The sequence below is a fragment of the Tympanuchus pallidicinctus genome, unplaced genomic scaffold (assembly GCF_026119805.1).
Source record: "Tympanuchus pallidicinctus isolate F22 unplaced genomic scaffold, pur_lepc_1.0 scaffold15, whole genome shotgun sequence".
Taxonomy (NCBI): Eukaryota; Metazoa; Chordata; class Aves; order Galliformes; family Phasianidae; genus Tympanuchus; species Tympanuchus pallidicinctus.
Window position 1 is genome coordinate 1,347,172 of NW_026294669.1, and position 24,609 is coordinate 1,371,780.

The following is a 24,609-nucleotide window of genomic DNA, read 5'->3' on the forward strand; positions in this document are numbered from 1 at the left end:
ATGGGCAGATATGTAGAAGGACAGGTGGAAGGACGGATGTTAAGACAAAAAGGAACAAAGGCAGGTGGATGGATGGAGGGACAGACAGGGATGAAAAGATGGACGGAAACACAGAACAGAGGGACAGACTGATCAAAAGACAGGCTGATGGATGGACATACAGAAGGATGGATGGGTGGAAAGACTGGAATATGTACAGATGGACAGACAGACAGCTGCTGGTAAGTCACCCTCCCTGGTTGTGCTGTTAAACCCTCCTATCAATTACAGCTCAGGTATAGCACTGGTTTCTGTACGTTTAGGACTTCAATACTCTACTGATGTTTTTTGCACGTTTAGGGGGAAATACTCACCAGTGCATCTCTGTGCATGAAGCACTGACTGCAGAACTGCTGCTGGGGGCACAGCGGGGCTCCTGCCCTGGCTGAGCTGCACTGCAAGGCTGCTGCAGGGCTGGAGCCTCTCTGTCCATGGCAATGCTGGGCAATGCTGGGCAATGGGGCACGGCCCCATCGGAGGGCAAGAAAACGCTGTAGAAGTCACTTAAAAAAGAAGGAAAGGAGGAATTACAGTGTAGTAGTGTAAATAGTTTATTTGCTCTTATGCCAGGGACAGACCAGGAAAGTAACATGAACTGCTTTTATAAAACACTTCTAATATTGCTAAGAAGCAGATCTATTACTAGAAAAATATGAAAGAGAACATGCCAGCGTTCCATTCCAGTCGAATGATCATTTTTGTCTGAAATTTAAAAACAAAACCAAACCAACAAAACACCTTTGAGCACAGGAATGAAGGCAGTGGAGCTCTGAGCCCTCTGACCACCGCTGTACCGAACTGCTGGCCCGACTGCATGCTCTCCCAGTGCAGGGAGGCAGTGGCAATGTTCCCTTCAGCACACGGTGCTGTGAGTGCAGGGGTGGCTGCTGATAAAGGAAACGCTCTGGAAATGGGTGAGCAGAGGTCAATGCGGTAACTGAGCCCCCAGCTGTCCATTTAGTTAAATATAAAAACAAAAACTATAAGTTAAAATAACATTCGGATTGTATAGCACAGGATGATGCTTTTTTTTTTTTTTTTTTTTAAACAATATTTACAATATTACCCAGAGGCTAAAGTGGGAGTGAAAGAAGTGTAAAAACCATAAAAAAAACGGCACCGATTCTGTAGCAAAATATCTGTACATTTAAAAACAGATTATCATATAACTACACATTATCCAAGAAAAACGGGACCTTCACCAGTGGTTCACGTAAGCACAACATAAAAGAAAAGAAATTCAGTGGTTAAATACTATACAATAAATTTTACAATTAACATATTGATGCGGCGATGCCAGGAGGGGAAGCTGCGAGCACAACGAGCTCGGGAAGCACAAACAGAGCTGCAGTCCCACTCCTCCTCTGGGCCGGACAACCGCCGGCGCCAGGCGGCGCTGCAGGCTCTGTGGGGTGCAGAGGGCGCTGCTCCGTCCCTGGGGAGCTTTCGGAATGTGACACCAAACCTTGCAGGGCAGCTGATGGACACGTGAGCCCTGAGGCTCAACCGGAGCTGGATTGTCAGAGGGAGCCGTGGGGTCACAGCGCAGCCGGAACCGCGGCCGTGCGGGGCACTAATGCGATCTCTGTGCTACTACTGAGCTGTAATGGTCCTCGGAACCCTAATACTGATTACTGAGATGTTAATACCTTAGTGCTAATTAATAAATACACCGTTAGATGAAAGTGCCTCTAACTGAAGAGCAGGCAATGCGTTCTCGGCCATTCGCACGCTGCGCAGTTGCAATGCACCGCTTCCCCCGTAGCCCTCGTGCCTCAGCCCCGCACTGCACACCACCAAACCCAGAAGCTTACAGCAAACACAGGGTTCACTGCCCACACATCTCACCACAGAATTACATTACCACGTCCAGCTACGGCGCATGGAGTCTGTATGGCGGAACGAGGTACGGAGCTCTTCTTGTTGCTATTTCCCTACTAGATACAGAAAGCCCTTAAATGTTCTGTTTCTTTTTTAAAAAAAAAAGCCAGTAAGTGCAGCTGAAGCCAAGGTCAGCCCTCGGCCAAGGACAGGAATGCATGTAGAAGCCCAGCAGCAGAGCACATCCAGAGTTACCTCTTTCCAACCAGTCGGGATCCAGGTCCGGCCAACAGAAGACCGATCGCTAAGTTTTCACATAATCAAACCCAACTAAACACCCAAAAACAACACATACTTTACTTTTTGGTTAAAAATACTGAATAACGTATTGGTGTCAAAAGATACCCAATCAAATCAAGTCCTATTGCTTCGATTAATTTGAGCAGGTACTTCCATTTTAGGCACTTGTTAGCTACGGCTGAGCGGAGAGCCCATCGCTGACGTTCCTATGCATTTCTAGGTGTCTGAGCCCCTGAGGGGTAACCGTACTGTTCCCAAGGCGGTCAGGGAGGGGCACCGCTGGCAGCCCGGCCCTGCGGAGGCCTCAGCTCACATGGTGATCTCAGTGCCGTTGGCAGAGCGCAGGGTCTGGTCGTCGAAGCGCCGCCTCACGCTCCTCCTCAGCGCGTCGGCCCGGCGGTACGGCTGGTTTCGAAGATCTGCAGGGAGGAAAGCGGCCCTGGTCAGCGTGCACTGCAGGGATCGGGCCTGCTGGAAGCCAGTCAAAGCAGCTTGGGTAGCAACGGGAGGAGGGAGTGGGTCCTAGCAGAACAGCTGATGGGCCCCATGGCAACACACCGAGCAGCAGGCGGTGCTGGGTGCTGGGGGCACTAACGGAGCAGCGCTGCTGGGCTGGGTGTCTGCCCACCCATGGGCAGCTCATATTCACTAACACTGTTTGTGCAGCCTCTAAATCCCTGAGGTGAGAGACATGGAACCGGGGAATGGGGTCAGAAGGGACCTTACAGATCGCCCAATTCCACCCCACGGCCTCGGGCACCCCAGGGATGGGGCACCCACACAGCACCGGGCAGCAATGCCAGGGCCTCAGCGCCCTGCGCTGAATGAGTTCTCTGATGCAGGATGGCACACGGTGAATGTGAAACACAGGACACAACGGGGTAAGTGCTCACCAAAACAGGCATGCATTTACGTGGCCCATCCACCCATTCGACTATCAGAAGGTGCCCTGAGAAAAAGCAGGCATCCCCCTGCACCCAGCCTGCAAAGCCTGCAGCCACAGCTGCCATCCGAGGGGTGCAGGGCTGGGCTGCTGCTGGGGCTGGGAGGGGAGAGGAGGGCAGTACTGAGCATGCGATGGAGCCAACAATGGAGAAAGGCGGCAGTGGGGGTTTAACAAAGCCCGTGTTAAGAGCGTGGTGAGGACAGGTGACTGCTTGGCTGCTTGTGCTATGGAGATGAGCTACACAGCATGCTTGGTGCATCTTACACATAATTGAGGTACAATTTTTTTTTCCTGGGAGAAAAAAAATGGGTGCTTCGTTGGGGAACCCCTCCCGTGCACTCCCTGGCTGACTTACAGCTCACTCTAAGCCCCACTCCCCAACTCCTCAGCTCTCAGCACAGCAGAAGCCACCCATGCTGCCCTGTGCTCCCAGCCTTCACTGGTGCTCCTTCCACGGCCACAGCACCGCACACCTGCGGAGCACAGGCAGCAGGAGCTGGGTGCTACAGCCAGGGATTTACGGGCTGTAACAACCTGGGACAAGGCTGCCTACCTCGGGCTCAACTTGGAAGAGAAAGGGCCAAAATCGAGAGAGCAGGAAGGTGGCGACCAGCCAGCAGGCTCAGCAACCCCCTGCCACACAGAGGTGGGAACCAATGGGCTGAATGTCCGCTGCCTTCAGGCCCTCACCAGCACTATGCTTAGCCACAGCTGCTGCCAGGCTTCGGGCATACAGAGAGAGGAGGAAGCTAAGTAAAAAGTGATGCTTGCCAGCTCTGTGTATCCTCCACCACCGATGTGCTAGAAGAAATCCTTACCCTCGAGTGAACATTTGGAAATTTAGTGATATTATTCTTCTTTAGGGCTAAACAGAAAAAAAAAAAAAATGATGGTTAAGTAAAAAATGGGATGGGAAATGGAGAGCAAGTCAACTGAGCGTTCAAAAATGGCAGGCATGTTAGCCAGCAGAGCGAGAGGAGGGGTGAGGCCGAGGCCATGAGAGGTTAGAGGAGGAGAGGAAAGGACACGAGGGCCACCCTTCCCTCTTGCTAACCAAATTCCAAGCTGCTTTGAAGATTGGCTCCAGGAAGATAATACAGCAATTAACTTGAAAGAGCAAATAACTGTTGAGCTGATTATAGTTTGCAATTTTATTAGAAGCATTCATAAAAATACATATTGCCAAGTGAACACTGTTGTCTTCTTAAGCCATCCGTCCTTAATTCAAGACAACAGTGTTAAGAGACATGCAGGGTTAAGCACACCCTCCTGACACTGCACACCACAGGATTATGGTGCTCAGTTCCATGCCAAGCTCTGCCCCGTGCCCATAGCTGTGGGCTGGCACATCCCAGCCCTGCTGCCTCCCACCCAGCCCAGCTCTCACCCCACGCTGTTACGCAGCCCACGGCACCGTGCTGGCCTCCGTGAGAATTGGTTAATGCTCAACTAATATTACCAATTTTAGTTTGATAAAAGTTGGCATGGAACTGAAAAAGTTAGACGTGGATGTGAACAAATGAGAGAAGATGTACTCCATTCTGTGTCTGACATGCAAACATGCAGGCAAGGGTTAGAAAGGCCGAAACGATGCTCCTCGCACAGGGGACACCTTACCACAGATAACCCTTCCAGACCAGTAAAGCAACGCCCAAGGAGGTCCCACCAAAGCCATGCACAGTTCCCCTAGCTTACAGCTCAGTTATTACATGCAGACTACTCAGGTACATTTGCATGCAGAGAAAGATCTGCAGCCAGCAGAGATGACATAGAAAAGCCAAGTGAACTGTCACAGTACGACTGTGTTTGGCCTGAGCCTTGTCCATCCTATGGAGCCAGCACCGAATCTACTGTGACTTCCCCCACTTGCTGTTCTATGGCACTTGTCACAAGGATTAGCAATGCCTCTGAAATGTGAGGATGGCCAAAAGCATCCAACACAGATTGAATGGGATGAAATAAAACGTTACTGAAACACAACACATGCAATGAAGGTGACATCGATACGACTTCAGGCGGACGCCGGACATTGCTATACACTCAACATTCACACGATCCTGGCTGAGGTCCATACAAATGGAGAAGTGTCAAAAAATCTACAGCAACCTTTTTTTGTCTAAGAGCATCAGATGTGAAAGAGGAATAGTTTAGTAATGGAATTCCTCAGTGAGAACAGGTTCGCAGAAAAACCGAGAGCCCCGCTTGGCGGTTCGAGCTGTAAAGGGCACAGTCTTCAGCACTGCATGGGAATAACAGCCAAACAAACAGAGCAGTGAGAAGCACAGATCGATGGCATTAGTACACGGTTAGCGCGTGGTTAAGGACAACCAGGTACAGGATTGCACGTTCCAACCAGCCCATGACACCGCAGCGCAGGAGGATTTGGTAAGGAGGCAGTTTTAAGTCACTGCGTATCTGTCTCTGGTTTTGAAAGACTGTTGCTAAAGGTAAAGGCCACGACTCTGGAAGAGCGTGGCTTCACACGGCATCCCATCCTGTCCCAGCCAGCAGGGCTTCCCCGTGCACCTGATGAGGCACTAAGCCAGCATCAAGTGACACCTCTGATTATTTCCGTGCCACTGCACGAGCTGTCACAGGCTGCAGCCAAGTGACCTCAGTTCAACCTGACATTCTGTGCTTCATGTGTCACTGGGCGGCCCAGGGGCACCCCATAGCTGGAAGGGCTGGGCACCACAGGGGATGGTCAGGTTGGCTGAGCCTGGCATGCTGGCAGGGGGCTGCACGCAGGCTGGCATCATTTGCACCATCTGTTTCTCCCACTGAGCAGCAGAGCCACTTCACCAACCACACCAGCTTCCAGGAGTCCAAAGGAGATGTAGAAGCAGAAGTGATTGGGAATTACAGCAAGTCTGCCTCTTACACGGAGAATATTATCATAGGAATCTCTTAATCAAACGTTAGAAAGAGTTGTGAAAGCTTCACTAAGAGCATTCCAACCCTCTCATGCAGTTGGGCAAAAATTCCTCACTGAAAGGTAAAGCAGCTCTCCTCTTCCTCCCAGAGGGAGGAAACAATATGACAAACATCTGGGAGAAGCAGTCAAGGCCGTCTCGCCCAAAGATTGTTTTGCTGACTTTCTGTGCAACAGAATTCAACTGCTGTAAAGCCATCAAAGTGTTACAGTCTTGATCCTTCCACACCACAGGTGAAGAAGTGCACTAAAATCCCAGCACTGCAACGAGAGCAGTGGCACAGACTGCTGAGCACAGCACGACTCAGAGGAGCTCTAGCAGCTCACAACGTCCCTGCTTCCCTAGCACTGATGGTGGGTTCTGTCCCCCTCTGCAGCCTAGTGGTGATCAGGGCAGACTTCTGCCAAACTGAAAAGCAGTAAAACCAGAAGCTGCTCAGGGCCATCCATCATTCAGGTTTGACTAAATGATTTCCTGTAAGTGTGCAATAATGTGGTGCAATTACTGCTAGTACATTTTAATGAAAATGCAGGCTCTTAATAATGTTAAACATCTGTCATTCATTCCAGTTATGGGAAAGTAAAGATTTCTGGGAAAGATCTGCACAGCATGCATATCCCCACCGAATATCAGCTGAGATCTGAGCTGCTTACTCTAGAGATCAGAGACCAAGTGTGTCCCAACATGCTGAAAGAGAAGAGGTCAGAAACAGCACGTGCCCCAAGTCTGTGCTTGTGACAAACATGGGCAGCGCCGACAGTGAACACGCAAAAGCAGGTTACTGGGCTTTGTCTGCTCCCTTAGCAGAACCTTCTATCACTGATTCACGTCATGTAAACAATCTCCTAAGCTGTGCTCCAGCAGCTCTACAAGAATCACATAATGCACGTACAATAGCTATTAGGCAGATATGCTTTTTTCACCTTGGTGAAAGGGCCTCTGAGATTATGGAACAAAAGGGCTTTACCTGTTATAATATCTTCAATAGCACCATCCTTCCCTTCGTACACATGCCTGTTATCCTTGACCTGCCGCCTCCTCAGCTCTGCAATTAGCTCCTGCTGCTGCCTCTTTGTTTTATGAGAAGGAGACTGAAAGCAAAGAAGAGAGGGTTTGTAAGGATTTGTAAGGATCTTTGCTGCAGTTCCTCTGTCTGAAAGACCAGGTGACCCCACCTGCAGCAATGAACACCAGTAACTGCCACCTTTCTGCCCAGTTTTGCAAGCCCAGGGAAAAGACGTGAGCATGGCGAGCTCAGGAGCTGGGGGTGACAGCCAGAGTTACAAGCTAACTTGGCCTGGCTGCCAAGCTGTTTCTCTTTCTTAGGTTTGCAGTTCCATCCTAAACCTTCTCCTCACTTGGAATAAGACTCCAAGCCTTCTCCTCCACGCAGCATTAACTGAAGGAGGAGAACAAGCTTTCCATCCAACAGAAAATGCCTGGCTGGGATTAAGGGCACCTGTTAGGCATGAGAGTCGCATGAAGCAGCTTCAGCAAACACAAGGGCCATTGGAGCTGTGGAAATGCTCCAGCACATCTAAAGCATTCATTTAGGGGAAAAAATAAAACAAAGAAAAGGTCAGAAAATTCCTATCAAGTGGTAACACAGGGCAGACTCCTGCTGGGATGCTCAAACAGGGAAAGATCTGGAGATCCCTGCAAGCAACGGCGGGCTTTGCACAATGAATACAGAGGGGATTTTTAAAACAGTAAAATGCCAAAGCAGGAAAAAAGTGTGGCCAACAGCAACATGGGCTAGGTGACTTTTTGTCTGTTTGGCTTTCTGAATTTTGCAAGCTTTGAAGTAGAATTAATACACACTTGGATTCTTTCAGTCAATTTCAGCTTTCCCCACAAAACGAGAAAACTTTCAGAGACCACATTTCTGGGTAGCTCTAAGTCTGGGCAACTCAAGCACTGCACAGAGCTGCAGGTTCTGAGCTGTGAAGAAAAACACATGAATGCACCCCACCTGTAAGACCTGTCTGCTCCATACCTTTTGGTCCTGTTGCTCCATCATCGCTTCCTGTTCCATAAGTTTTTCCATTAAGGCCTGTTCCTGCTTTTTTCTCAGTTCGTTCTCTTCTTCTGCTTGCTATTTATCACACACACACACACACACACACACAAACACACATAAAAAGACCCAAAAAGTTACATCTTCAAATCACTACAAGGAACCTGAATGTTACAAATGAACTACATTTTCTAAGGAGGCAAACTGAGGGTGCAGCAATTCAGCTAAACAAAGTCTGAAATTAGTGGGCAGGGAGAGACTCCCAGGTCACACAAAGCCCCTGACCCTGATCCCAAAGGGTCGAGGTTGAAGGTGAGAACTTTAATCTCACAGACATTGTTTCTGAGGACTCCTCTGGCATTTCAGACAGCAGTGCTGCCTTTCAGCCCTGAAAATAATCCCAAACCAACTATTTGTGCGGCCCTGGGCTGGTGCCGCTGTGCTCGCATTGCATCGAAGCTAGGGGGAGCTACAAGCTGTGCTCTTGGGAACCTTGAGACAACAGATGGCAAACCATGCTGAGAAGGACAGAAGAGAAGGGGACGATTACCTTATAGGCCTTCACAAATCGGACAAACACTGGGAAGAAAACTGAGGGAGGTGTTGTCTTCGGATTCTCCCCAAAATACTTCACAGCATCATCAAAGGCATCCTACAAAAAGCACATACTTCAAGATATGCTCACCAGCATACCAGAACTCGGTGTAAGGGGCTGACATTTCCTCTGAGTGGGAATCCCTGGCTGGCATGAGCACACCTACACTCAGCATGGGGACAGGAGCAAACACAGAACTGCACCTCCTCCTCCCTGCAGTGTATATAAAAGCAAGCACTTGCTGTGACATGTTGCTACTCATTCGTGGCTAAAGCCTGTCTCAGAAGTGAGCAGGAGAGCTTGAACCAGAGTTTGTCAAGAACGTGTGCAGGGCTGTCACCAAGCTCATGGAAGTAAGACATATCTGCAGCTAGAACTGCTAGGAAAAACAGCAGCACAAGCAAATAACCTAAGGTTGGCCTCACCACAAGAAAAAAAATGAATGGTAAGAATGCATGAGGGCAGCATCATGGGAAAAACTTTTATGCACCATGACAGACTAATAATTCCTCATTTCACAAGTAATGCACATTTTATACATTCACGTCAGAACAAAGGAGAGCCATGGAGACTCTGTGCCTCTTCACTCAAACCCCACTGCAGAGTAACCCAGTGTCAGCAGAAAACACCCTGAGTATGCACAGAGAGTGATCTGCTTCTCCAAGTCATTCACACCCCAAGAATTAAGAAATACCTGGGCAATTTTGGCATCATCCTGCAGTTTCTTCAGCTTTCCTTCATTGTTCTGAATGAACTCCTTCAGCATCGTGTTGTGGTCATGCATGGTGTACTCACGCTTTGTCAGATCCAGGCCTCTCTGGAGCTCCTTCACATCCAAGAGGACGTTTTCTAGAGACACTAGGAAATAAAACAAAACTGCTGAATCGCTCCTGCTGTGCAATCACCCAACCCACAGCATGACCAGCTCCCAGCTACAAAGTGCCCCCAACCACAGCAGTGGCTGCCACTGCCCCTCACCAAGCAGGGGAGGTCACTGCTGTGATGCTAACAGCACCAATCCCTGCTGTGCGTGCTAGGCCAGGCAACCTGCTGGCACTAAGGGCCCTCCCTAAATTGGCTCTGCTACCACATTGGTAGATAACACTGAAACCACCTGGTTTTGTTCTTAGATTGGTCCAAGTGGGAAAGCACTGAGAGCCTAGCAGGTGCACTAAGGGCACAGCTGTGGTTACAGTACCTGCAGCAGCCTTCTCCACGTAATGAAGTTCATTGTAAAAGAGGGATACGTGCTGGTACTTCTCCTTGACGACATTAGAAATATAGTGCAACAGGGTTTGTTTTCGGTCTGTTGACTTTGTTTCTAAGAGCTGAGGAGAAAAAAAGCAACAAGATTGCTGGGTTAAGGTGCAGCAGACACCAAACAAAGCGACTGAAAGGGTGTTTGTTTTCCCAAGTGTTTCTCCATCTGACAGAGATGGCTGTAAAGGCCCATATAAGTGGGTGGATTTCCACAGCGGTCTGAGGATTTGTGGCCTCCTTGTGAGGGGCCACCAAAATGCTGGTAAGGGTCATCTCAGAGAGAGTGCAGGGAAGAGCTTCCCCTGACCACTATGCTCTGCTGCCTCTGCCTTTATTGGCTGGGGGCTGATGAGCCCCGAGCAGCCACTCTCCATTTAAAAGGGATGCATTTCAGCTCGTGTCCCCTCATTGCCTCTGGTTTACTCACCAGGTCTAGACTCTGTAGCTTAAATCCATACACTGCTCCTCTCTTACTGCTGTTCATGTAGTTACCGAGAGCCAGGATTATCTGCCAGAGCAAAAGAGAGCAGAGAGGGAATTTTCAGGGCAAATGCACAATGAAACCTCACTTTGCCCCTCACTGCAAGAAAGATATTGAGACCCTGGAACGTGATCAAAGGAGGGCAACAAAGCTGGTGAGGGGTCTGGAACACAGGCCATATGAGGAGAGGCTGAAGGAGCTGGGAATGTTCAGCCTGGAGAAGAGGAGCTCAGGGGAGACCTCATTGCTCTCTATGACTTCCTGAAGGGAGGCTGTAGTGAGCTGGGGGTCGGCCTCTTCTCTCGTGTCATCAGTGATAGGAGCAGGGGGAATGGCTTCAAGCTGCAGCAGGGGAGATTCAGGCTGGACATGAGGAAGTATTACTTTTCAGAAAGGGTGGTCAGGCACTGCAATGGATGCCCAGGGAGGTGGTGGAGTCACCGACCCTGGGGGTGTTCAAGGAAAGACTGGATGTTGTGTTGAGGGACATGGTTTAGTGGGAGCTGTTGGGAATAGGTGAACGGTTGGACTGGGTGATCTTTGAGGTCTTTTCCAACCTTGGTGATTCTATGATTCTATGAAACCTCTGAGAGTCTGTACGCCAGCATCCACGTGCACTTTCTGTACACATAAGGGGATGCACTGGTGAGTGGTTGAGCACAGCCAAAGTCAGACATACCTCCAGTATTTTCTTAAGCTTCTGAGACGACTTTATGGAGACAGATGCAGCTATAATGGCGTGAAGTTGCTGCAAATAAACACAGGGAGAATTTTGGTTAATGCACAACCTGAAAGTAAAATTAAATTCAAAACACTTCCACTCTAAGAAAAAAAAAAAAACAGCAACGTTTTCAATCAATTCAGTGCATCCCAGCATAAATGCTACCCTGCCCTGGCATGTCAGGATTTCAAAAAATTAATTTGCACTGCAGATTTCTAACACTCAGATGTGGTTGAGGAAAACTATTTATATTTCAGTCCTTATGACTGTGAAAGATGCATGGGACATACTTCAAAGAGCCCTCAGACCAGCACTGAAAGTAATTTTCCATGATGGCACAGACAAGTAGATTTTCATTGAAACTGGTTTTAAACTTCTACAGGGTAAAGAAATAGGATGATGTGGAGCAGTGCAGGGTACAAGCTGCCACAGAAACAGCTGGGATCTCTGAGTCACTGTTAGATGAGAATACACCTAGAAAAGCACTTCTTCATTCATGCAGTTGTTTCTCATTCTACCTCTGAGAACTCAGAATGACTCCGTGACACTCAAACCATCACTGTGTAAGGAAAATTAAGATCTCTACAACCTGCACTGGCAGCCCCACGTCAGCACCTGGCTGCACTGTGCCCTGCAAGCCTGACTTGCACCACAGAGAGCAGCTCCCACGTTTCCCACCCATGGGGAAATAGTGTCCCACAGCCAGACAGCCCCAGGTCACTTCCCCACGACTAGCACATCTCCAGGGCTGTCTCCCACTCACCGGGGTCAGCATCTGGATGCTTTCAGCAAAGTTGCCTATGAATGCCATGATGGTCATCTTCTGCATCAGCCTCTCAATCTTGCTGAACTGCATCATGAACCGGTCTTCATCAGACAGGTTCTCAATGGGTTTCCTCTCCCGCTCGTAGAGCCGCAGCACCTTCACCTCGTTCTCGGTGGGCAGGAACCTCATGAGGCACTCAACAAAATCCACTGGCAGCGTTTTCAGGTCAAACCTACGCGACAGGATGAGAGGTGATGGCTTCACGTTGTGCCAGGGGAGGCTCAGTTTGGATAAGAGGAACGATTCCCTCTCCAAAGAGCAGTCAGGCACTGGCACAGGCTGCTCAGGGAGTGGGGGGCCAGCATCCCTGGGGGTGTCCCACAGCTGTGAGCACAATCCTGCCCATGTCTGCACATAAAGATGTTAACCTGCTTACTGCACAGAGACAGCACGGACATAAGTGCTGGTGTGAATGCTGCTTGGCACCTTGATTCTGTTTCCAAAGAAGGAGCTGGCACAGCTGGAGGGCTGGAGCTGGAAGGTTGGGTCCATACCCTGCAGGATGGGGCATGGTAGGGTCCTATGCTGCAGTTATGCTTGGACACACCTGTATCACATTTGGGTCTGGCACTGCGTGGGGCGATTACATAAACCTCACTGCATGCAAAATGCTTCCAGTGCACTTGGACTCAACTTGTGCTTTGTGGAGCAAGCTGCAATGGTTGATACTCTGCCTCTGGAGTGTTCTTTAGAAGAAAAAATACCATGTACATCAAACGAGAAATTCAGTATGCAATGACATACTGTGGATGAACATGAATTAGCTTATTTAATAAAATATGTGTTAATTTGTTAAGCCCTTATAGTGATAGAGCAACACAAAACTGCAAGTTAACATACTGTAGTACAAGGGAATCCGATTTGTGGGAATTCAGATTGGTTCCATCCTTACTGATGGATTTTTTCCAGATGCAAAAACATTTACATCAACTGCCAATTCAAAGCCATTCCACTTACCAAAAACCACAGTAAATCTTGAATATGATTTCTTTGCTGACAAGTGTTTTACTTACACGTGAATAGCTTTGCATATTTCATCCGCTGTCTTTCCAGCTTTCCTTAAAGTGATGGCAAGATTCTTGGCCCTGTTTGCATCCAATAATGTGACTTTGTTCGACCCTTTCTGAGTTATTTTTTGCTTGCTTGATGTAAGATCAATGGCCGGACCTTGGGCTTTTGTTTTGAATATTTCTTCAAATTCATCCACATTTAAATCCTAAAAAGGAAAGAAAGTGATTTATCCTTCCCACGGCAAGTATTGTATCCCACACTGCCCAGCATCATACCAGAACTGCAGTAAGACCCTGTGGCTGCTGTGGCTGCAGCAGAGAACTTCAGCCAGGGGTTGCACAGTGTAGTAAACATGAGCTCCTGAGTCAGTAATCAGGAAATTTGGCCTCCAGCCCCAACAGCCCTATGCGTGTTCAGAAGTTCAGGCAAATATTCACGTTAGCACTCAGACTTCATCCAGCCACGTGCATCTACCTCACCTCAGGGACCACACAGCACCTGAGTGCTCAGCCCTGCTCTGGGCTGCTTTAGGCCTCTTTCCCTGGTACGATGCCACACACCAGCCCTACCCCTAGCTGTTGGCCACAGTACATCTTTGCAAGGGCCAATACTGAGCTGTGGACAGACACGGGGAGCGGAAGGCAGCCAGCACTGCTCGTACCTCCAGGATCCTCTCGTCGTCTATTTCGTTGAAGACCGTCCCGTTGATCTGGTTGGGTTTGAGGGCCACCCAGTTGAACACTGGCATGCGGAACTTGGTCTTGATTGGCTTCTTGATTTTCACAGCTAAAGACACCAGAGGAAAGGAAATGATCGACTCCCCAGCAGCTGAAAAACACCCCCTGTGCCCAGACCGTGATCTCTATAGAGCTGGCATTCCAGCGCTGGAGGAAGAACTGGCCATAGCTAAATGATCACCCTGAGGAGCCTGAAAAGATCCTGCTGCCTTGACAGGCAGGCAGTGCAGAGAGGCTTTTATCCAACCCTCTGGCTGCTTCAGGGCCAGCGTCTGCAGAATGGGACTGAACGCCAGAGGCTGTGAAAACTACACAAAAGGAAATGTGTTATTACTTTTATTGCCCCGTGTTGTCTGGGCTGCTTTAAAAGCCCATGTTATTTTTAAACACTAAAGAAAACTGATGGAGCAGCCAAATTTAACCCTGTCCTGCTGGCTGCAGAGCCCACCTCGGCACAAGCTGGTGCATGGCCACGCACAGTGTAGGGCTGCTTGAGCACGTGCAGCCCAAACCCAGCTGCTAACAGCAGCACGGCAAGCAGCACCATCCACATCAACGAAGGCATGGTGGCCTCAGCCCTTAGCAACAGCTAAAGCTGCCAACTGAGGACACACCTCCACCACTGAGGTGGAGGATGTGTCACTGGCAGTAGATGCATCACAAAATTCAACTCAGAACAGGTGACAAGAAGGAAGAAAGCTCCTTTCCCAAGGTTCCACTGCTGCAATGGGGCAGTGCTCTTTCAGAGGGGTCAGGGCTACCTTTTAAAGCCAAAACAGGGGGTTGCAGCACACATGAGCTTTCACACACTTTAAGTAATGGCTTTCATCTTTTCAGGTCATGCAGAATTCGTGTCTCAGTAATCCACATAGAGAAGCTAAAGAAACTACTCTCATTCATCAGTGAAAGGAGTACAAAAAGTAACATAGGAGTAAAGAAAACAACTTCATTCCTATTCCTAACAGATCTGGAGGGCACATGAACATTTCTGTTAACTCAGTGCTCAGTTCATTGTATGCTGATGAAAACACGTAGCTGCTAGTTGCTGCAAATTCAGGATCTTCATTGCAGTGATTGATGAATGTGGCACTCCAAAAATTTTAGTAAAGAAACCATTTCTTCCCAAACTGCAAAGAAGCAACAGAAGCCCCTCATCTCCAGTGCTGGAGAAAAGAGCCCCTTCCCTGTGAGCAGGGCCAGGCAGGCTGAGCAGCATCATGCCCATGTCCCAACCCTCCCACCCAGCTCTGGGCTCCCTGCACCCCACAGCAGGTTCACATCTCCCCAAGGTGGGGACAGTTTGTGTTCGGCTCAGCTCAATTCAGCGCTTGCTCCAAGGAAATCCTGACTGCTGCCTACCCTGCATCCAAAGCAGGGGCATCTATTCGATGCTACATAGAGATGCTGGATTATTTTCTCCTTGATTACAGAAGACACTTTCCCAGCTTGCAAAGCACTTGAGCAAATAACTATTTGACTTTCCCCTACTGATGCTGCATGTTTTTGCCATGACAGATCAGCAGTTTCAGGGCACAGCTCTTGTTGTGCACCAGAACCAGGTGAATGCTGAAAACACCACTCTTGCTTTGTCCCACCACTTCCAAAGCAACAGTTGACTTGTGTGTCTGTGTACATTCCAAGTCATGTTCCTTTTTGCAAGGATGCTGCAAAGAATAAATTCCCAGCTAGAGAACTTGCTCAAAACAAATCTCTATGAGTGACAAGGAAAGTACACAGTATTCAGCCTGAAAGTCTGAATACTCTGAGAAATATATTTGTCCAACTGGAAGACATGAACACCGTCAACTTCTGCTCATCTAAACCAAATGGCTTTACACTTTGTACAATGAATGTGTTTAATCCTAAGTAATTCCCAAAATAAAAGACTTTTTTTCCAAGCTAAAACTCCCATGAAAAACACATCTTCATCTCATGCATACATTAGAATAGATTAGTAACTGCTCCCAGGTTATTTCAGGACAGCTCCCTCGCTCAGCTGAACAAAATGCCTTCGAAATCTCTTCCTTCAAAATCTTCTCTCTTACCAAGACACGCTGTCAGCTGGCAAGGTGATGTCCTCAAGAATTGCACTGCTCAGGGCAGCGCAGCGGGGACACAGTCGTGGCTGGAGGGCAGCCCAAAAGAAGCCACATCTTAATTACGTGCTGAAGTGCTTTGCTGGATCAGGGCCTGGGAAGGCCAAATCCTGCTGGCTGGCAGCAAACCCAAAGCTAACGCGTGCCTTGTGTCCAGCAACCCCTCTGCACCCGCCTCGGCCCTCCCACCACCTCCTGGACACAAACACACAGTCACAGGCACACACAGGGCACAGCAAAGCAGGACAGAGGGAAGGGGAGAAGGTAGTTAAATACTTAGCAGAAAGCAACCTACAGAAGAGCTTGATCGGCCCGTCTTACCAGGAAGCAGAAAGAATGGAGAAAAATATGTTAGCAGTGTTCAGAACAGCAGGATTTATCGCTGCACCCATTTCCCCCCAGCCCAGAAGGGTCCTGCCCTGAGAAACGTTACTTGCCATGTAACTGGTTTATCAAGAAAAGGTGCTTTCATTTTCCTTTTCAGTTCTAATCCACTACAAAATGCCCACCCTGCCTGCCTGTGGACATGTCCCACCTGTACCACAGCCACATCAAACACCCCCTGCCATCAGCCTCTGCATACATAACTGGGGAACCTCCTGGATACTCAGCTGGGTTTTAAACATTCTGCAATCTGACATACTGCCCCAGCATCTCAGTCCAAGTGCAAAGCTGGCAGCAGAAACCGGAGGGGCATTGTAAACTGCTCTGATGAATCCTCTCCCCCTGGCACATGGTGAAGGACACAACAAAAATCAAGCCAGCAGCTTCGGAATGAAAAGGCAGCAAGGCAGAACAGCTCTGACCACAGATACATTGATGCCATCCTCTCCATGGATCCCTCGCAGCCCATCAGCACAGGAAACTGCTGGGCAGGGCACACCTGCCTTTCTGTTGCTGCCCCAGCCATGGTGCCAATGAGCTCTGCATGCTGCAGAACCACTGGGCTGCTCTGCAAAGCCCATTGGGGAGAGTAAAGGCTCCTAAGTCTCTCTTTCTGAAATCATAACGTGCTTTTGAGATTTCCTGGAGGGGAAGGAGTGTGATACCAATTAACAGCCGTTTGCTGCATGGGCTGCTTGGCATAGGACAGAGTGTACATAAAAACACGATTAAAGACTCTCAGGAAATTTTCCTTCCTTCCAAAACATTACAAAAAGTTTGCTACTCTTCTGCACAGATTCTTCTTCATCGTGCACTGGGAAGAAATCAAAACCACGAAGTTCTGCACTTTTGCTCACTTAAAGCCAAAAATGATCACGTTAGAAAAATATTTCTGGCAGCAGCTTCAGTTTCACTGAAGAAGCTCTCTCCTACAGATCAAACCAAATCTGTTTAATTGATAAATCATCTTTCCTTTCGCAAACCTTTCTAAGTATAACAGCAGATAGACATGACGAGTATTACCCAGGGGACTAAGAGAAAAGAAGTCCCACCTCTGCATCCTGCCCCCCCAGCCAACACTCCACGTGCCTGGCAGACACACGGGAGCCTTACCTGCAAGGCCTGAGTTGAAAACCACGGTGGGAGAGGCGGTGCCAGGCAGGGGGGGTGCTGATGGTGGGGGTGGTGGGGGCAGAGGGGCGGCAGGAGTCGTGTCCAAGGCAGGACCCGGCAGCGGCGGTGCTGGGGGCGGCGGTGGAGGCGGCGGTGGAGGTGGAGGTGGCACTGGCACCGTCACGGGGCCATTTGGCACTGTGGAAAGGAGAGGACAAACTGAGGTGAACAGGAACCAACGTGGCACAAGCAGACGCAGAACAACTCCCAGCGGGGCCCTCTACCCTCCCTGTCCTGACTGCACCTCTCTACCAGCCCAAGTATTTGTTGGACCCTTCACCGAATTATCTCAGCGTACAAGCATGGGAGGAAACCACCCTCACAAGGGGAGTTAGTATTTTCCAATGCCTAATTAAGAGCTCAGAAATGGATCAGACAAACACGGTCTGCAACCTCGTAACAACAACTGATGGTGTTTTTTCAGCGCAAGGCTACTGTGATTGACCCCAGAATAACAAACCACCTCCAGATCACAGCCAACTCGTGACGCTCCTTACCTGCCTCAGATGCTGCTGCTAAGGCTGGTAATGGTGGTGGAGGTGGTGGCAGTGGTACAGAAGTTGCAGCTCCAGCAGTGGATGTGACACACGTGCCAGCTGCAGCCTCTGCCCCCGCCGGCACCATCCCAGAGGCCAGAGCAACAGGAAGGATAGAGATGTCACCATCGCCTTTCTTTTGGATCTTAATGGTCCCCTGCTTCTCCAGTTCATGAATCTTTTTCTCCAGTGTTGACTGTCGCTGGATGGCTTCCTCTTTTTCCTTCACCATTTTCCTCAAGGTGTGAACCTGGCTATTTGCATCCTTGTAGATTTCCTGCAAAGGCCACAGAAACGAGCGATTTGCATTTGTATTCACAAAACAGAATACCAGCACCAGAAACAGAAGGCAGCCTGACACCAGACCGTGCACTGTGCCAGGCATTATCTAACAAGGCATTTTCATGCAAACCATACATCTTCAAGGGTGAGGAAGAACTTGTTTTATGTTTTTCCCACGCCAGCATTAAGGCTGTGTGCAGCACTGAGCCCTGTGAGAAAACCCACCAGATACCAACACCTGGGGACACAGAAATTCTGATTGCTATTTGTTTTATTTTTATAATGCCTCCATTTCTTATGTTAATCTTAAATACATAAAATTAGTATGCTACCTCGATTTTTCCTCTAACACAGAGTATCGAGCCTTGCTGGTTGCTCTGCCTATGAGCAGATGTTGACCCATAAAGGGAAGTAGGAACAGAGCTCCTGATCCGAAGCAGAGACTGAATCTGCAAGTAGCCAAGGCAGACATTCAGAAGAAAGCCTAGATACCAGTCATGCTGTGGGTCAACATTTAGGCTGAGGTTAGTTAATATTATGTTATTAAAATAGCATGCTAAGAAATAATGTCTGGATTGTACACCGAAAGCAGGTTGTGCTAGATACTTTGCAAACTAAGTCTGGAAGATTCCAGTTCCACCCTGAACTCCTCTCCAAAGCCAACCACATGTGCAAAACTCAACCAGGAACACTACAGACCTGAGCAGTACGATGTACTCGTCTGGATCGCTGATTTGCTGGCATACTGAGTTAAATGCCCATCTTTGAGAGTACAGACAAGACGTTCTACTTGGAATCTGTGCTATGTTCAAAATCAGAAAGCTAGCAGAAATTGCTCAGCCCATTAAAACAGCCATTGCCTCCCAGACACAAAATGCACACCAGATCCCTCCCCTGAAACGTGGCATCCAGCCAGAGTTTTCCCATCACGCTTACCCGAATCACATCCAGTTCTTTGTTTCTCTGCATAAGCTGTTTTTCCAGTTCCACAATCTTTGCCATGGCTTCATTTTCCGTATCTTGGAGTTTTTCAGATAGCTATCATAGAATAGAGAAACAGATTATATAAGCAACGACATCTTTCTCAAACAAAACGTCATCAACACTTGTTGGAGCAGTGGTACGTGGTAAACTATTGATGGCCACCAAATCCTGAAGTTTTTCTTGTGAAAGAGAAAGGGCTCCTGTAGGTGTGGAGGAAGGTGGCACTAAGTGCCCAGCTGCAGGATCCTGTAATGATGAGCATTAGCCTTCAGTTATGACTAGCAGGCAATCTGGCTGGACTGCACTCGTGACCCTGTCCAGTTAAGAGAGTCTACCCTATAATAAAGAACTTAAAATGCAATTATTTGGAAAAAACACTGAAGTTTGATCCAAAACACACAATATTACAATGGCACTGTTGCAAAGTCAATAGGTGCTGAAGTGGTAAAACCTATAAATACGACTTCTCGCAACAGAGCTAATTTAAGAAGCAATGAATGAAAGAGAATTTGCATGTTGCTATTTTTTTCCCTGTGGTCTTTTAATTTATTAGTATCTTTTGCAGGCCCCAGAAATCCCTGGGGTTTGAAAGCCATGATGCTCCTGTGCTGCACAGCCCAGACCAAACTGTCCCTTGATATACAAATTGTATGGTGAGCCCCACATTAATAAGGCCACTCCAGTACTTTACAGCAACCTGGGGACTGAGTGAAATAGGAAAGTAATTAAAAGGCCAAAAAAAAAAGACATTTTCTCATCAGGTCAATAAATACCTTAAGAACAAATCTTTGAAGCAAGTGGTGCACCCATTAACACAAAGATGCCCCACATGAGGTTCAAAACACAGCAGGGAAACACCCAGGAAGTTTACCTGCACGAGACTTCCTTCATTTGCCAAATATCTGAACATCACCCATAAAGAAAGCACAGTAGTCCACAAGCTTTCCTGAACACTCCCCACCCCAGAGATTCTATCTAGCTACACCTGCACGTCCACCTCCCAAAAGAGAAGGGCGATACTGCAGCACACAGGAAGAGCAGGCTGTGCATCACTCCACAGGGAAAGGCAACTTCAGTTTTGTACTAACATGGGAAATGTTTTCTTCCAGTTCTTCAACTCTTTCCAGGGCTGCATTCTTGGTTTCAGCATCCTCCAGTAATGCTCCCACGTCAAAAACGTTATCCAGATACGCTTGAATTTGCACCTGCAGTTTGTCACTTTCTGTGTGTTTCAGTTTCTGTATAGCCAAAAACAAAAAGGTGTCACTCAGCACCAGCAGCAGCCTGAAGCACCAGAACTGCCCACAGTGCAAAGGGGAGGGAGAGCAGTGGGAGTTTGGCCACCTCCATCATTCAGGAACACACTCCACATTTCAGCATTAGCTGAGATCATACAAGGAAAGCAGTCATTTCCAAAGACCACACGCAGGAACCTGCTCATACTCACGTCCAAATACTCATCCAGGCCCAGCTTTGTAAATTCATACTGCAGGTGGACCCGGAAGTTCATGTCCTCCACTGAGTGCACAACGATGTTGATGAACTGCATGCAAGCCACCTGCAAGAGGAGCCACCACACATCAGCATGTCATGGCCCTGAGTCATAGAATCATAGGATGGCTTGGGCTGGAAGGGACCTCAAGGACCATCAAGATCCAACCCCCTGCCCAAGCACTAGGGCCCTGCCCAGGGCCCCATCCAACCTGGCCTTAAACACCACCAGGGATGGAGCACCCAGCACCTCTCTGGGCAGCTGTTCCAGCACCTCATCACTCCCTCAGTAAAGAACATCTCCCTGATATCCAACCTAGATCTTCCTTTTTTAGCTTAAAACCGTTCCCCCTTGTCCTATCGCTATCTACCTGTTGATAACTCTCATGTTTATAAACTCCCTTTAAATACTGAAAGGCTGCAATGAAGTCTCCCCACAGCCTTCGCTTTTCCAGGCCAAGTAAGTCCAGCTCCTTCAGTCTGTCTTCATAGGAAAGGAGCTCCAGCCATTTGATCATCTTCATGGCTTCCTCTAGACCCCTCCAAAAGCTCCCCATGCACTGGAGCCCAAAGGGATGCCAGGTTCCCTGGGCCAACCAGCACTGCCAGGGACTGCATTTTGCTATGGCTACTGCCAAGGAAAACTGCTGTTTGCTAGTCTGCAGCTTTCTACCCCACCAGTGCTGGATTCAGGCTTGCAAAGACTTCATAAAAGGTGCTTTGTTATTTATAGAAAACATACTGTGGTTTGCATCCCAGCACAGTGCAGGCAAGTCAAGGCCCTCAAGTAAAGGGAGCCAGAGCCCCTCGGACAGCAGGGTGAGGTACCTGCAGAAGGGCAGGAATCATGCCTGAAGCCCCACAAAGGTTTGCCCCACTGAGGAATGTAAGGCACAGCCAAATCCCTTTCTGCACATGCCCAGCACTCCTTCACCTCTCCAGTGACCACCTCCAATCTGCAAGAAGAAGAAGTCTGCCTCATTCTCAGTGGATCTCAGCAGGGCAGAACCCAACCACTGTAGATGCAGAGACAGAAGTAACACCAACTTCTCAACAGTTATTGAGATAATTCTTCCCAGAGAATAAACTCATGGGGAGGTGTTTGCTGCCCAGCAGCCTTTGACGGCAGGTTTGGCTGGGATGCCCACAGTGCTTGGGGTCATCAAGGACCATATGGACACAAACTGTGCTACTCATGCCATTAACTTCTGAGACTGTGCACAGCAGAAGACTCTTTCTAGCTCCCCTGGGGAGCTCTGGTTCCTCCTGGTGCTGGAGCTGGCCTTGGCCAGCTGAACGCTGCTGTCCTGTCAAATCACCCATTGCCAAGTTCCTGTATTTCAAAAGTGCTCTTGTTATACTTGCTTTGGCTCTTGCAGCACTGGGGCCAAAGTCTCATTTCCTTTCTCAGATCCTTACATATACAACTAAGGAATTTATCAAGTCAAAAAAAAATTAATCTAAGAAAGTTGCTTTTAAAATGAAGTATGTCAATGTCAACAACAGGAACCTTCCCCAAAATACTTCTGCCTTTTTATTTCTCTTTCCTCCCATCAGATCAGTGCAATTAACTGCAACCCTTTTTAGCTCCAACTTCACAGACAGCTTTCGTCTTCTCCATCTAGGGCAGCCTGAAAGCCAGCTCCTGCAGGAATAGCTCTGTTTGTGTTCAGCCCTTGCAACTACTTGAATTACTCAAGCTTTCACATTACATCCTGGAGATTTGGCTCCAGGACCTGTTTGATTCCATCCTGCAGAAAGGAAGGATTGCTGCCTTAGTACACCCTTGGCAAGCGGTGCAGCCCCGCGGTGCAGCAAGGCAGAGGGGGGGATAGGAGCCCCAGCATGGCTCCTCACAGCCCCACAGCCCTGCTCACCCCCCAGGAGCACTCCTCGGGTGCTGCCCACAGCAGCATGTGGAGTGCATCAGGGCCAGATGGTGACAGGAACGAGCAGCCCTGCCAAATCATTTGTCATGAGCTCCCTCTTCGAGCTTTAGCCTTGCCAGACATCCAAGCCCTCGGCTGGTATAAGCGACACAAAGATGCAGGCTTCATAAATATGTGGGCAAGTTTCCTTTTTCAAACAATTCACCACTACCTTCAACCTACAGCCTGAGAGAGGACCAGGGAGCTTCCCTGAAGATGAAACAGAACGCCAAGATGGATGCTGGATATTCACAGCTCACTGGGCTCATGCTCATTCTCCTTACTCCATCATTATCACCACACCACTTCTCATCTTAACTAAAGGTGAGGAATATTCTTAATAACAGTGGCCAAGGTAGCAAGCTGCAGGCTGCTGCCACTGTCTTGCTTCTGGCCTGCACTAAGCTGTACTGCTCTCCTGCTCCCAAATATCTGCCCTGTCAGCACGGGAGAAACAACTGAGTCGGGCACTGGGGACAGACAAATCCTTCTGCTAAATTGCAGGCTAACTAAAAGTACATCTGAGAATACTTAACAACACTGTGACTAGCAACATATCCTTACTGGGACTGCAATAATAAGGAACAAAACCAATGTGATCTATCACAGAGTTACTGGGAGCGGCTTGCTAACTTTAGTACAATTGCAGAGACCTCTGTAACACGGCTTTTTTTTGGACTGTGAGTAAAAAAGGTCATCCTATCTCGCTCTTTTTATTTTGCCATACTCCCATGGTGCAAGCCTGGCCTTGCCCACTGGGGCTGCAAGTCACTGGCACCCACATTTTCATGGCCCACAGGAGGCACCAGAGCAGATGATTCTACACCTAATTGCTGGCAGAAAGATGTCTGTAACAAAAAGCCTGCACCTGAACAGTATGAAGTGTCATGCACGCTTAATAGAGACAACAGAACAGTCAGTGTCACCAGGTGGGAAACCCTTCTGCTCTTTCCTCACTTCCAGATGGGATCATGTCATAATAATGAGCAGCGCACTGACCGTACCTGAGCTGCATCTGTTCTGTAATTAAAAATGGAAGTTCTAATCAGCATGACCACCCACTTGCCACAGACTTAAAAGAAACGAACACAAAAGTATTTCTGATATCAAATTTGTAACCAGCTAGCTTGTCCTCACTGTCCCAACCCTCTGCCTTTCACATGTTTGCAATGTGCAAGTTGGCACTGTCATCTGTGGGTGCCAGTAAGGCCTTCCTCTCTTGCTGTTTTCTGCTGTGCTCCAGGGAAGTGGATTTGGTGAATAATCATGCACATGCACAATGAGGAACCAAAGTGGTGAAAACTACTGCTATATTTACCCCCAGATAAGGACAGACAGCTGCAATGAGTCTCTCCCACACTTCCCTGTCTGTGATTTTGAGGATGTTGGCACACGTACAGAATATGCTTCTTGATACTGCAGATATTGCTATTCTGCCACATAGAAACAGTACATGCAGCCAAAAGCTTCTTTCCCATTAACCTCTCTATGGCACTTTACATTTCTTGGAGGTAATTAAACTGAACCTAAGCATGAGAGTTACACTACGCAGTTTGGCAAGTGAAAAAATGGTACTGCAATAATTTCAGGCCAAGGGTCAGAACCACGTACATCTGAATGCTGCACGTGACAGCAGGAGCACACAGAGCCAGCACCAAAGCCAAAGTCCACAGATAAGGAGTGCTCACCATGAAGTCTATGTTGTTGTCTTCGTTTCGGAAGTGCTCCATCAGCTTCTCAAAGCGCTGTTTCTCTCCACACACCTACAAAAGAATCCCCATCTGTTTGTTAAACTAAGCTTGCAAGAGAGAACGTTAAAAACATTTAAGAGCAGCCCCTGTGCTTGCTCAGTACCTCTCTGGGCAGGTTTTCTGTGTTAAAAATATTCTTTGTGGCGAATCCAGCTGAGGTACCACAGGACAACACCTGTGCTACAATTACATACAAAGGTCTCTGCCTGCCTTTCCCCTAAAAATGTAATGACACCACTGCTGGCACAAACGTACACAGCAGCTCCAGCAGGCTATGCCACAGGAAGCCTCGGCCTC

The 24,609-nt window shown here is 48.4% G+C and overlaps 1 protein-coding gene and 1 long non-coding RNA gene across 8 annotated transcripts in view; both read right to left on the reverse strand.

The window, feature by feature from the left end:
* Positions 1-24,609, reverse strand: part of LOC128076884 (uncharacterized) — a 182,699-nt gene that overhangs the window by 29,431 nt on the left and 128,659 nt on the right. The window lies entirely within an intron of this gene.
* Positions 567-24,609, reverse strand: part of FMNL2 (formin like 2) — a 108,044-nt gene continuing 84,001 nt past the window's right edge. For 2 of the 7 annotated variants that reach the window (XM_052675201.1, XM_052675207.1), the window contains exons 10-26: positions 24,250-24,324; positions 20,590-20,700; positions 20,231-20,380; positions 19,095-19,196; positions 17,838-18,153; positions 17,281-17,478; positions 13,612-13,736; positions 12,953-13,155; positions 11,877-12,111; positions 11,072-11,140; positions 10,339-10,419; positions 9,850-9,979; positions 9,346-9,509; positions 8,607-8,708; positions 8,036-8,134; positions 7,007-7,130; positions 2,586-3,971 (exon numbers count right to left, since the gene is read on the reverse strand). In XM_052675201.1, the coding sequence (XP_052531161.1) occupies positions 3,856-3,971; positions 7,007-7,130; positions 8,036-8,134; positions 8,607-8,708; positions 9,346-9,509; positions 9,850-9,979; positions 10,339-10,419; positions 11,072-11,140; positions 11,877-12,111; positions 12,953-13,155; positions 13,612-13,736; positions 17,281-17,478; positions 17,838-18,153; positions 19,095-19,196; positions 20,231-20,380; positions 20,590-20,700; positions 24,250-24,324 (2,400 nt within the window). In that variant the 3' untranslated portion in view covers positions 2,586-3,855. The other 5 variants (XM_052675206.1, XM_052675203.1, XM_052675205.1 and 2 more) reach the window with 5 other exon arrangements.